Here is a 14043-nt window from a genome sequence, read left to right as displayed (position 1 = left end):
CCTCTTCCCAGGTAACACACCGTTGGCTGCATATGTGGTCTACAATGCTAAATTAGTTGGGAACCATTGTTTTAACCAATATTCTTTTATTTTTAAATACATTTGACATTAGCAAATAAGAACTTGCTGTAAGCAAATGTTTTGTAAAAATATGAAATATTCATTATCCTGTGAGGGAATGTGTCTGATCATTTGGGATTGGTAGAATTACATATTTGACTTGGCTATCTGGAAAGGCTGGATTTCTTCTAAGGGAACTGTGTTTTGGATTCTGTAAGTATTATTATGAAAGCTGTTTTTGGCTAACTTGGTGTAACTAAGTATTGGAATAATCACCATTCTTTGCAGTTTGCCTAATTGAGTAACCTCTTTGTGGCCTTCCTGGAACTTTGGTCACAGCAACATCGGAGTGCTATAAAGCAAGCAGCTTCATCACCTCCAATGCCCATTTATGAAAGGATGCCAGTTTGGATAACGATGCACAAACTTGGTTGAGTATGTTCAGTGTGAAAAACAAAAACTAGCTCATGAACAGGGCTCCCAAAGGCAGAATACCACCCTGACTGCAGATTGTCTTGAAAGGAAAACATGGAGTTTCTTCAATGCCCTAGCACTGGGGACAGCATCTATACGAGTGGATCTGCTAAACAACAAATGGCCTTTTTATTTCAACCTACATAAATCAGTAGTGTTTCTAAAACAAATCCAATGTAAGCAATGCCTTGTTTTTGTGTGTTTGGCCCTTTGAATAGTGATGTAAATGAACTACTAGGCCCAGATTCTGTGCTCCAGGATGTCTGCTTTGATCTGCACGGCTGGCAGAAAATGTTCCTACAGACAACAAAATGAGCTATTGGAGATGGATCCTCTGGTGACACAGAGCTGGTACAGCCATAATACCCAGCTCTCTCTTCTGTTTGGGACAAGGAGCATGATTAGCACATGCAAGAAAGACAACAGTGAGAAAAGGGAATGACATATCTTCTAAAAGCAGAATTATTCATTTATGAAGGGGTTATGGGAGGAGGCAGTAAGCAGTACACAGCTCACCAGGTGTCTTAGTCTGCACTGCTTCTGACAGCCATTCCCACCCAATGGGAGCTATCTGTGGCAAACAGGAGCTTCTGGCAGCCATATCTGTGGAAGCGCGGTATATAAAGCACCAGCTGCTCACTAGCATCTACCCCTGATGAACCGCATCCAGCTTGCAGGCCAGTTATTGCCCACTGCTGGGCTTTATATCATTCTTCTTTTTGGCAGACCACACAAAAGGGAACTCTGGGGAATACTATTACTTAAATGCTAACTTCTGCTTACTTGGAATTACAAGATAAGATCTATCATTTGTGTAATACATGGAAGCATTTGTTATTCCCCAGTCAATAATTACTGCATTGGTAGTGCTTTTCTGCTTATTGCAATCAACTGCTTTCTCTCTTGTAGTTCAATAGCCAATGACATAGTTAAGGAGAGTACTGCTTTGCAAACTGATGCTATATATGTACTAGCAATGGCTTAAGCTTCATAGCTTGATGCCTACTAGAGGAAAAATTATGTGCTATAGTAGAGTGCTGAAGTACAGTGGTACAACTCTATTCAGACTTTTTCTATCAGATGTATCTCTACAACTTAGTGCAATGGAGATGCATACTAGATAAATAGTTATCAGGCTAACTCTTAAGACAAAACACCTTTTAATTATTTTATCAACAAACAAGTCACCCCGGGGACAAATTCTACCTGACCTTTACCAGGTTTCATAGTTGGATTAAGAAACCTCCATTCCTTCTTGGCTTGTGTAAGAACTAGGCAGAATTCTAGACTTTGTTCTCTCAAGGAAGCACAGGGACTCCATGCATACTACCCTCGGGGAGCTATGGCATTGCAAAGGAAGCAGAGAGGGGAGAAAATGGAGTTATGGCTATAGTTCCACAAAATGCTGGAAAGTAGAAGGACTGCAGCAGAGTGTGTGCTTTCCTGTTTACCAGGGAACCCAGAATCTCTCCTAGCACTTCTTCAAGAGTGGGGCAGTTCTGCACTGCTCCTTCCTTCATGCTATGTGCAAATTGCCCAGTCTAGCACAGTGGTGGGCAACCTGCGGCCCACATGCAGCCCAGTGGGGTTGCACCTGAGGATTGTGCATCTCAGGCTGGCAAGGACTGAAAGTGATTACTGCTATTGGACAGCTGTCCACCAGGGCTTGTGAAATGAGCAGCTGCTTTCAATTGAGATCCTACAGCTTTCCATATCACAAATAACTCCCCTTTCCCTCCCTAGTGGTATCTTACCTGGCATGAACTGGCAACCTTGCTGGAAGTCTCAGCAAAGTGATGGATGATGGAACAATAATAAAGATCAAACTATACTGCTCTGAAAGTTTATGGCATAGTAGTCCTCATCACAGTTGTATCTGAGCACCTCAGAACCATTAATGAATGTATCCTTGCAATTCCATTGTGAGGTAGGGAGGATTAGTATCCCCATTGTACACAGAGATTGACTTGCCTAAGGTCACACAGTGAGTCTGTGGGAGCACTAGTTCAGTGCCTTAACCACAGAAAACCAGCCCAACATCTTACTTCTAAGGACATAGCATCTCCCAAGTCTAGCAACAGGCACTTTGAAGTGATGATAACAAAAGAATTTCTGTTGCCTATATTGTATCTGCTGTGCAGACAGGAAGACTTCACTGCTTTATACTGTCAATGTATTACCTTTCATCAGGTCGACTTAAAAGAGAAATAAACACTTTAAAAGAGAAATAAACAGAAGGAAGCATTGCAAATCAGCAAACATCATGGGTTGATTATAGCCAGGATTTCATTATGAGAATATCATGCCTCTTGAGGCTTGGTATTTAGTTTTACAAAAAGTGTGCTATAAATAAATTTCATGAATGTTAACAGGACTTTCATCTCAGATTTAAATGGTCACTTTGCATTTTAGTGGTTTAGAAAGTTTCTTAATCTAACTAGTGCCAGGTTTACAGTGGTACCAGTGGCACCACAGAGCTGGGCCCAAGTTGAGAAGGGACTCTGGCTTGCCCTGAGCCCCGAGACCCCACCAGCCCGCTGGCTCTTCCTCCAAGCCTGCCCACGACTTACTCCTTTCTACCTGCTGGTCAGACCAATGCCTCCTCTTCACTCCCTGCCCCCATCCACCTACTCTTCTCTGCCTCCTGGCTAGACCCCAGTGCACCTCCATTTTCAGGCAGTCTCTGCTTCCCATTTGTGGGTACCCACCTGTTACCCTGGAGCTGAGCCACCTGGCACCGGTGCAGATGCCTGGCCAGTCTCAGCCAGTAGTGGGAGCAGTGTGTAGGGCATGGCCGGGATCTGGCCTTGACTGATCACATCATTCACAAGGGGGCAGAGTGATTTCCCTCCCTGGGACAAGCCCTTGCTGCACTGGTAGCACAGCCCAGCAGACAGTCACCTCCAGAGGGCTCGGAGGCAGGTTGTGGGGCACAGGTCTGTGGAGGGCCTGGGGGGGGGAATGCTGGGCTGTGAGGGGGCAGGAAAGATCTGTGTGTATAGAGTGGTGGTTCTGTGTGGGGCAGCGGCGGTGATCGTGTGCAGGGGACTGTGCATTTGTGGCAGGATTGGGGGTGTGTGCTCTGGACACACAGAATCAGGGGAGTTTCAGTGTGAGCGTGGGCATTATGTTGCAGCACGGGCCCGTCCCTTAGTGGAGGTGCATTCTGGCAGCACAAAGTTGGGCTGGCCATTGAGTATCTGGCAACTGTCAGTTTGTAAATAGTGCCCTCAGATGACTGGATTAGATGATGTGGGCTGCCCCTGCCATGCCCTGCTCTTAGCTAGTCCCTCACTTTGGGGACCAACTCCCCCATGCCATGCTCCATTGTTCCAATGGGGACCCACAAATACATTTGGCACCAGACCCTGAAAAGCTTAATCCAGCCCTGAAGTTAACTAAAAATATGGATTAAGGTTATCAGGGATTGCTGGAGCAGTAAGATGTGGTTTTTTTTTTTGTTTTTTTTGCGTCCTCTGAGCTAGAACAGGAATGAAGATGAAGAATTTTCATAGATTATTCTAAATTAAAAATAGGGACTGAAGTGTATTTGTTTTACTTCATTACATTTTCCTGAAGGTCTTGCAAGTGACCAGCAATTTATTAACAAAGGTTTTAAACTTTTATAGTATACAGAAAATGAGGTCTACATTCAGAGACTACTATCACTAATACCACAGGATGATAGAGTGTGGGTGGCTATGGGAAAAGAAGAATGTAGCTATCACTTTCTTATCTCTGCAAGGTAATTTGCCTTCATTTTCAAAATACCTGGGATTCTAGATTCCTCTCTGGTACTCAATTTTCCAGTAGATAACAAAGAAATCCAATTTCATATTAACCTCTGAAGGTATTATTTGATTCAGGAGGATTTTTAGAGAGACGTAACATCCCCTATTAAAAACGCATATGCTACTTGATACTAAGATACCGGTCCCAAAGTTTATAAGAACTTCTGTGCACAAGTGGTTTCAGTTGTTATTATAGAATGCAATCCCATGTATTCTTAACATGAAAGGTGCCCTTAATTTTGATACCAAAATGGGGCACAACAGGATATAAATAAAATAGATTAATAACCTACTTTTTGTAACAACTCCTTCGAGGCGAATAATATTGGGGTGGTCAAATTGTCCCATGATACTAGCCTCTCTCAGGAAATCTCTTCTCTGCCTGTCCACATAGCCACCTTTCAATGTTTTAATGGCAACTGGAATCTCTCTTTTCCCTGGTGTCTTCAGGCGTCCACTGCATACCTCTCCAAATTCACCTTAAATGAACAAGAGCAAATAGTTTTGTAAATAGACAATTCACATTTTCTAGAGGTCAGATTCCATGATCATAATAATTCAGTCTGGCCTTAGAATTTAGGACTCTATGGAAGTAGGAGCAAAATCAGAAATGCTAAGGTACTGAAGGGATTAGCTGAGAAGTAATGGTAGTTCGGAATAGGAAGCCTAATCCGAACTACCTAGTTCGTGCCGCGTGTAGCCGCGGGCACGGAGTCGGAACTAGCGGACATTTAAAAATGGCAGTGCCCGGCAATATGCAAATGAAGCCCGGGAAATTCAAATCCCGGGCTTCATTTGCAATTCCGGTTGCCTACATTAACCACCCTAATTCGAACTAGGGTGGTAGTGTAGACATACCCTCAGGTAGATTCACAACTGGTTGAAAGACTATCCTCAAATGGTTTTTATGAACAGTTTGTTGCCACACTGGGAGTATGTATCCAATGGGGACCCACAAGGCTCTGTTGTGAATCCAGTAAATTCAATATTTTGCTTAATAGCTGGGTCAATAAAGTGGGGTATATAAAACTGAGAGATGACACAACATTGGGAGGGGTTGCAATCACTTTTGAGGACAGAATTAAAATTCAACATGACCGTGACAAATTATAGAATTGGTCTGAAATGAACAAAGTGAAATTCAATAAAGATAAGTGCAAAGTACTACATTTAGGAAAGAAAAATCAAATGCAAACTACAAAATAGGAAATAACTGATGAGGAGGCAGCATTGCTGAAAAGGATCAGAGAGTCATAATGAATCACAAAGAATATATAAGTCAACAATGTGATGCAGTTGCAAAAAAGACTCATTCTGGAATGTATTAACATGTATCATGTGCAAGACATGAGAGGTAATTGTCTCATCTACTTGGCACTGGTGAGGCTTCAGCTGAAGTACTGTGCCCAATTCTGAGTACCACTCTTTAGGAAAATTGTGGATAAACTGGAGAAAGTCCAGAAGACAGCAACAAAAATGATTAAAAATTTATAAAACTTGACTTATGAGAACAGGTTGTATGAACTGGGCATGTCTAGTTTTGAGAAAAGAAGACAGAGTGAGGATCTGATATGAGTCTTCTGATATGCTAAGAGATGTTTCCCCCAACTATAATTAGGATAATTAAGCCCTGGAATAGGCTTCCAAGGGAGCTTGTCGAATTCTCAGAATTGGGGGTTTCAAGAGCAGATCTGACAAACACCTGTCAGGGATTGTATAGGTTCACTTGGTCTTACCACATCTAGGAGGCTGGACTAGATAACCTCTTGGGCTCCCATTCATCTTTACATTGCTGTGATTCTATCTCTGTGTAGATTATAGTATTGAATTTAGGCATTAAAGCTTTTTGCTTTTTATGTGGGTTTCACCCACACAGAATGTCCTGGTCTACACTAGGGAGTTATTTTGAAATAACAAGTGGAGTGTCCACACTACCAAGCCCATTAGTTTGAAATAAGGAGCCGGTTACTTCAAAATAACAACTTCTGCTTTCCACAAGGAATAACACTTATTTTGAAATAGTTCTTTCAAATTAGCAATAGTGTGAACGCTCCACGGCTGCTATTTATAAATAACTAATCCCCAGATTCATTCAAAGTATTTACTCTCCTGTGAATCCTCAGGCTCTAAGTCGAGGTCGCACGTCCACATGAAAGAAGTCTACCTTGGACTAATTATGAGACTTCTCTGTAATGTGGACATGCTATTTCAAAATAGCAGTTTCAAAATAAGTTATTTCAAAATAATTTCTTAGTGTGGATATGCCCTATATGTATGACCTGTATTGCCCTGAGGATGTCAAATGGGTTGCAACTATGTGCTGATTGGCCACCAGTGACCGGTGGGTTCAGAAGCACTAAGTGTAGACATACTTAAAAGCAGCAAAGTGTATAGGTAAGTCACAGCCATCCTTTGCTCTGATGATCATTAAAAAGGTGCTTTTAAACCCCTATCAAATGTACTGTGGTTTTAAGGGATCATAAGTCAGTGAATGAAAATCAATATTTACAGAACCATTTTTACCTCAGTAAGGGCTACATTTCTATTTCAAATTTAAATTTTCTACTCCAGCCATTTTGGTACCTCAGCCATTTTGGTACTGTTTTTTTTTTTTAATAGTCACACATAGACAAATATATATTTAACCAAGAGAATTATTTTTTTCATTCTTCAGTCAAAACTGCCTGAATTTGTTTGCTCAGATTTTCAATAAAATAAAATATTAAAAATTATTCAGGGAGACCCCCAAACATGGAAAACTTCAGCCTGAAAGATGAATGTTTTAGAAAATTATAACTGACTGATATTAAGGAGGTAGGATGCAAATACTTGTGCGATCTTCATTTGAATAGTCACTGTCATTCCTGTCCTCTCAATAAATCAATATAAACCACTGAAATCCAGGAAAAGTCAAAGGGATTAATTAAGTTTACAACTCATCTTCCCCTCCACATATAGCAACAGCAGCAAATACAAAACAGCACATTTAAGAAGCCAATGAAGACAAGTTCAGTAGATTTTGCAACAATTAAGAAAGCCAATGTGTTTTATTTCTACATAACTTTTGAAAACCAAAGATAAGAATTCACCTTGTGTGTATAAGTCAGCCGCCACAGGATAAGAATTCTGTTTCATAATACTGTATAAAAGACAGTGAGTTTGCTATATGCTTTGATTGGTTTCACTTCGGAATGAGGCTTTGCCTAAAGCTCCTCACACCAAACTATTTCCATAAAGGTAGCAGCAGATTTAAGCTTCTAGAATTTTTTCCCCTCTCTTTGTTTTGAAGGAGAGATGGAGGAGCTCTCTTTTATGTTGTGAGGCATCCAGAAGTATTAAATTGCACTAAGACTTATCTTTGGAGCACTTTTCTGATGGCTCTTCAAAGTGAAACAGCCTGAAATTAAAGCGAATCCTCCAAATCCTCCTCCTTGTTTCTTCTGAGACACAGTCTGATAAAATCAATAGATAATGTATATGTGAACTGATGCTTCAGGGTTTTTATCCAGTCCTGTAAAGGATATGAACTGTCCTAAAATCAGTGTGGTATCTCTAGGAGAACTAACCTCTGGAACAGCTTTTCTAACTCCTGCCCCTACTCTCCATCATAAATTGCCATATGTCTGCAGCTAAATACTATTGCTGTTTCCAATGTTCCATCGTTCATTAAATGATCAGTTCCTTTACTCCTCCCTTTTGTATCTCCTTTGCAGAGGAGTTTAAAAAATTACTTATGCCTTATGGACAACAAATGCTGATGTTTAAGTATTCTTGATTAAATTAAGTACTTATGAAAGATGTGTGATGAGACACTATCCATAAAACTCATAAAGTGTGAGAAACTGCATCATATGCTACTCTCCTCTGACCAATGTTTTCACATCATTTTGGATGCATCATCTCTATAAGTTAGATGAGACTTCAGTTTCCATGACTATTCAACCATTAGCCTATTTGACAAGAGAGACAATTGTAATTATTTTTGTGATGCTAAGACTTGTTATGGATAGAAATCAACCTTTTAGACCTTTATTTATGTCACGACAGAATTTTTTTAATGATTGTAAAATCAAAAGGAAAACTATTCTACAACAGGAATAGACTCATGCTTTTTCCCGGAGCTAAGTTTGATTGCTCAAGGTGGAAGATTTTAGCTAAACAAGAGAAATGTTGACCCTGAAGCAGTAACATGTGTCTAATAAATAGGAGCTAAGAGCCAGAAGTCAGTGAAGTAGACATCCTTTCTTGCTCAGAGGAAAAGCTGTTGACAGCTATAGAAAACTGCAGAGTTCACTAAGTATTCAGCTTTAATTATGTGCAAATGATCCTTGTTTTACTGACAACAACTGATTTTCCCTATAATGCAGCAGGAAGAAGGAAGTTAATTGAGCAGTCCAGAAACTTGTTCTGCACAAACCATGCAGCCCTCTCTTTCAACTTGTCCAAAAAGATGTTACATTTTGTTTGAAGTAAAAAGGCTTAAGCCAAATGATTGCCATTCTGGAAGCCAGTATAAAGTTACCACATTGGGACAGTGCTTAGGAACAAATACAGCTGGTACTGCTGGAACTATGGCAAGTTACCACCAAATGCAGCGAATCCCATTGACATTGTACCAATTGTAAGGCATTTAAATGTGGGAGTCCAGGTAACGGATTTGAATATATTAAGAATACATGGACTGGGTGCGAGCAAATGCCTTTCCTTAACATATTCCACTTGCTATGAGCAGTCCAAAATTTAGCACTTTCCCTAACAACAATAGGATAAAGATTAGCACATTCTCTGTATTCAGCCTCTGCTGGGTGAGCGCAGAAGGAGCAGCATTATGGCTGTATCTCCTTTCCTTCGTCCGTCGTGTGGCTAGCATTGGTAATGTGGCTGGGAGGAAGACATCCTTTCACAAAGATGTGTAGGGGCTGCTTTCTGATTGGAACCTGCCAGGCATACAAGAAAAAGTGGAATGCACTGTGCACACTCCCAAGCTTTTTCACCTTGTCTTATGTGGCTTGCAGCCTGTTGAGCCACCACTACTCTGCCTGTAGGTCTGTATCTCAATTACTCTAAGACCTCTTTACATTCCTCTAGCAGTGTCCACACACTTTAAGGCACTTCACACTGACAATGTGTTGTGTAGGTGCTTGCGAATTCAGGACTTAACCTGCGGAAGGAGAGAAAATTGATGATGTTGCAAGAAGTGTCAGTAGGAGGAAGATGGACAAGGACTTTATAATACCTAGGACAGCGCAGAGAATTCAACATGAAAAAGAATCACAATCAAGTCACCTGAAGGGTGAGCTATGGATCAAATTGGTGAGAAATATACAAATACATCAGTGATCAGTGTGATGCTTGACTAAAAGCAACAGTCGGGAGCCACCATTGACTATTTAATATGGTGAAAGCTTTTAAAAGGTTTGAAACCAAGAGTGTGTAACGTCAAATTAAATAGTAATAACACTTTATCAGGGGCAGTAGGAAAAATAGAAAGAATGCAGTGCAAACCTGTACCATCAAGTACAATAATTAATTTAACCCTCTAAAGCACACCTACTACTGGAATGTAACTATCAGTTTACATATATTTAGTTGTTCATGCTATAAAAAATAAATGTGGACTCATCTTATTTTTTTAATGGGAATTTTCCTTGCTTTAAACACATTATCTCTCCACTCACCAATCATCACTATCTAAAGAAGCGAGGCTTTTAAATTCTCAGCAGTATGTTTAGGCAGTACTGCTCTGATGACTATATTCATTCCTATCAAACAAATTCTCTTGAGCTAACATACGTTGTCTTAAATAGCAGTGGCCTTACATTTGCTATTATAATCTTCAAACATGTCTGCATCAAATTAAAAATCTCATTTTTTTCCTGAACGCTATTTTGACAGTCTTTCTGAATTGGAATGTTTTAGCTTCCTTAGAAATTGTAGGAAGTAGACTTGGCAAAGGCCTTCTAGCCTGGATTCTGGAGAGCGGGCATGCTAAGTCTCACATCTCCCCCACAGCTCTAGGACCAGAAACACAGAGATCTGGGTACTCATCCTCATAAGTCCTTGAGCTGACATGGAGGCAAAGAGACTGAGTGCCCCAGTGCTCTGCCTCTGTGGCTGCTGGTGTTGAGGCAAGATGGCACATTTGGACTCTGCATTTTCAGCGCCAAAATTACAAATTGTGGGGCGCTTTACAAACATTAATTAATCTCCGTAACATCTTAATAAAATAGGGAGGTGGTATTATTATCCATATTTTACAAAATGTGGAAGACAGCAAATGTAAATGACTTGTTCAAGACCAGAGAATCAGTATCAGAGCTGGAATTAGAATTCTGGATTTTGTGGCTTCTGCTCTTGTGTTCTCCAAAACTACCATCACTAAAGCCCTAAAGCAGTGGTCTCCAACCTTTTTAAGCAAGAGATCAATTTTTTGAATCTAAGTGTAATCCAGGATCTCCCTCAAACCCAAATACCTTTGCCCTCCCTCCTCCAAGGCCCCACAGCTACTCACTCCATCCTCCCTCCCTCCCCCATCCTTCCTCTCTTTCCAGGCAGGGGCAGAGGGTTGGGCACAGGCTCAGGTCTTGGTCTTAGGGATTCATAGTGTGAGAGGGGCTCTGAGCTGAGCCTGGGGTGCAAGAGGAGGTTCAGGGTATAGGCTCTGTAAGGGAGTTTAGGTCTAGGAGGTTTCAGGGCTAGGCCAGGGGTTTGGAGTGTAGAAGGGGGTTTATGACTAGGGTTGGGGTTCAGGTGCAGGCTCCAGCTGGACACTGCTTACCACAGGTGGCTCCTGGGTGCTGGTGCAGTGGGGCTAAGGCAGGTTTACCCCTGCTCTGGCCCTGTAACACTCAAAAGCAGCCAGCAAACTCCCTCCATCCCAAGACCTGTTGTGCCCTACCCTCTGTTCTGTGGTGATAGAATACAGGATGGAAGAAGGGGGCACCCTGACATCAGCACCTCCTGCTCTCCGCTGCCCAGCCCAGCTTGTGTGTGGGGAGGAGAGAGGCGGTAGCTTCAAAGCAAAGGACAAGAGGTGCACAGCAGTGGGGGCAGCTGATGTGCCAGCATTTGATAGCCTCTTGGCCAAACCAGTCAAGAACACTTGTCAGAGGCTCCAAGATCTACCAGTAGATCCTGATCTACTGGTTGGTGACCATTTCCCTAAAGTCAACAATTTGATAAGCACAGAATGTAAACAATCTCAATGAACAGTTAATAATGAAAAAATCACTCTTACTTAAACCCTATGCCTCATAGTCATGAAAACTTGAGTTAAAAAAACCAAATCTTACAAAATTCTGTCAAGGTTTTTGTTTTCTTAGTTTTGATGTATGGGCTCGATCAATCTGTACTGAGGAGGAAGAAAAAATACCTTCCCATAATAATCCACTTAATCTTGACTAATGGAACTGTTCTGGAAAGAAAACTGCCTAAACAATCCAGACTTTTTCCATGCTGCCACAGACCTGAGTACCTGTTATTGACAGTTGTGCCTTATTTAGGACCTGGTGAAAGACCCTTACATTCACTTTTCAATAATAAAACAAGTGCAGAAATGTAGCATTTTCCTGGATAACGAAAGACAACACATAAAACAAGAGTAGAGCAAAGAAATAAAGCACAGATACTCTTCTGTTTAACAAACATAGATAAGTCAAATCTAAATGTAGTGGAGACAAAAATATCCACGTCTGTATAAAAAAAGACGCCTTATACATTTTCATCTTTGGAGTACAAGGGCAATATTCGAATAAAATATGAATAAATCACTGAATCTTATTCTACTGCATAAAGAGAAGAGACACTTAAGGAAAGACAAATACATTAACAATATTTCTCAATCTTCATGGCACCTACCATTGTAGCATATAAATACAACTACAAATGTAAGTTTGCAGATATAAATGTTATAAATCACAGTTCGTCAAGCCCTTTGGGAAATGCTCTTGGTTTTTGTGTCTGACAGTGCAGATCTCAGGTTAACTGCTAGGAACTGAACCCAATTTCATCCTCAGTATTTTTTCAGTTGGGCTTGCCTCTATGGATATTTTCAGAGTGTAATGGTATATAAGAGCCTTTTGGGCACAGCACCGTTGTTTCAGTATTTTGTAGAAAAGTGTTTCTAAGAACTCTTAATCGCTCTGTCTGAGTGACTGAGTTCAGACTGGGAAACTTAACAGTATGCACTTCCCCCAAATAAAATAATTTTCCCATTCTTTTCAAGTGCCTGACCTATTACTACTTAGAATCTGAGAGTCTAAACATAATTATGCCCTGCTCTGACTCATCTTTCTCTGTTGGAAACTTTCCAGATTAACATCTTATTTTTTATAGTGTAACATGACTCACCCACAATATTTCAAGATGTTCAGAGAAGATGAAGCTCTGCAAACATACAGTTATTGTCGGCTAGCTCAACATTATGACCTTCTCCCTTTTACTCACTAAAAATATATTCTATAAGAAAAATTAAGTGAATATCTCTTGCAAGAAGTGTCAAAAGGACTTAGCAGGCACTATGATGATGTGAAAAAGATGTTGTACATGCAAGTTAGTTGGAACCAAAACATATATACATAAGACAGATGTTCTAATTGTATGTTTGTCCGTGTTGTATACATTTCACTCATGGATTAATCTTATTCCTGTTGAAGTCAATGGAAAATTTGTAACTTCAGTAAGAACAGAACTGGGTACATGAATTTAAAGTTTGTTGTTAGACTACCCAATAAAGTATATGATTTCATTCTAAGCCTAAGTATTTAAGGACTTCGGTCCAATTAAAAAAAGCCATCTTCTAGGTAACATAAGACTCGCATGCTGACATAGTTGCAGCATAGCTCATCCAAGGAAATAGTAACATAACCTCAAAATATTCTTGTAATAAAGACAGGCAAAAATTATCTGTCGTCATCATTTTACAGATGAGATAAATCAGCACAGAAAGGAAAAGTGATTGAGAGTCGGGATGAGAACTCAGGAGTTCCTGTCTCTGACGGTATACCTACATTGCAGAAAAGACACATAGGAGTAAATATGAGAGGCTATGGCAATTGTCTCAGGCTAGTGGGGCAAAAATAGTGGTATAAATAGTTCCACTAAGGGAGGAGTCAGTAAAAGCTGCATGTGGTGGCAGTGGTCTGGAAGGACTGTGTACCTGGGAAAACTATATATAGCACATATATTGAACAGTTCTTTACCTATTTTTTATTTTTACTTGTGTTCATTTTACATACATTGATTCTCAGGTATCATGTCTGCAACTCTAACAGAGTCATTTCCCCAAAACATAAAATAATAATATTGTTTTAAGACTTTGGTCTATTGTAGCATCAGCAAGCTATGTTCCTGTGCAAGTGACTTATAGTGAAGTGACCTTACCCTGCCTACCATGCAAACTAGTGCAGACTTCATAGACAGATTCTAATTGCAAATCAAAGGTGTGCAGAACTGAGTATCTCAGTATAAACTACCGTGCGTGAATGCTAATCAGCAATAGCCTAATTGTTTCCCCCTGTAGAAGGCAGGGTGACCCACTGCACAGGAGAGAGTATTACTGGGAGATCTATGGTCCATTCCTAGCTCTCCTGAATAGGGCTGCCAGCCTGACATCGATTCCAGGCCAGATAGTGGAGTGACTGATATGGGACTTGATTAATAAAGGATTAAAGTAGGCTAACCTAATGAATGCAAATAAACATGGAAAATAGATCTCATG

General features: G+C 40.5%; 1 protein-coding gene across 1 annotated transcript in view; it reads right to left on the bottom strand.

Moving 5' to 3' along the window:
• The window catches only part of EPHA6 (EPH receptor A6), an 815765-nt gene that overhangs the window by 181258 nt on the left and 620464 nt on the right, over nt 1-14043 (bottom strand). Inside the window, exon 12 of the mRNA XM_075908927.2 lies at nt 4619-4804. Within this exon, the coding sequence (XP_075765042.2) occupies nt 4619-4804 (186 nt within the window). The remainder of the gene's footprint in view (nt 1-4618; nt 4805-14043) is intronic.

Source organism: Pelodiscus sinensis, chromosome 1, assembly GCF_052426305.1.
Source record: "Pelodiscus sinensis isolate ZL-2025 chromosome 1, ASM5242630v1, whole genome shotgun sequence".
NCBI lineage: Eukaryota > Metazoa > Chordata > Testudines > Trionychidae > Pelodiscus > Pelodiscus sinensis.
Note: the sequence above shows the minus strand (reverse complement) of the source record. Positions and strands in the feature narration are given on the sequence as shown.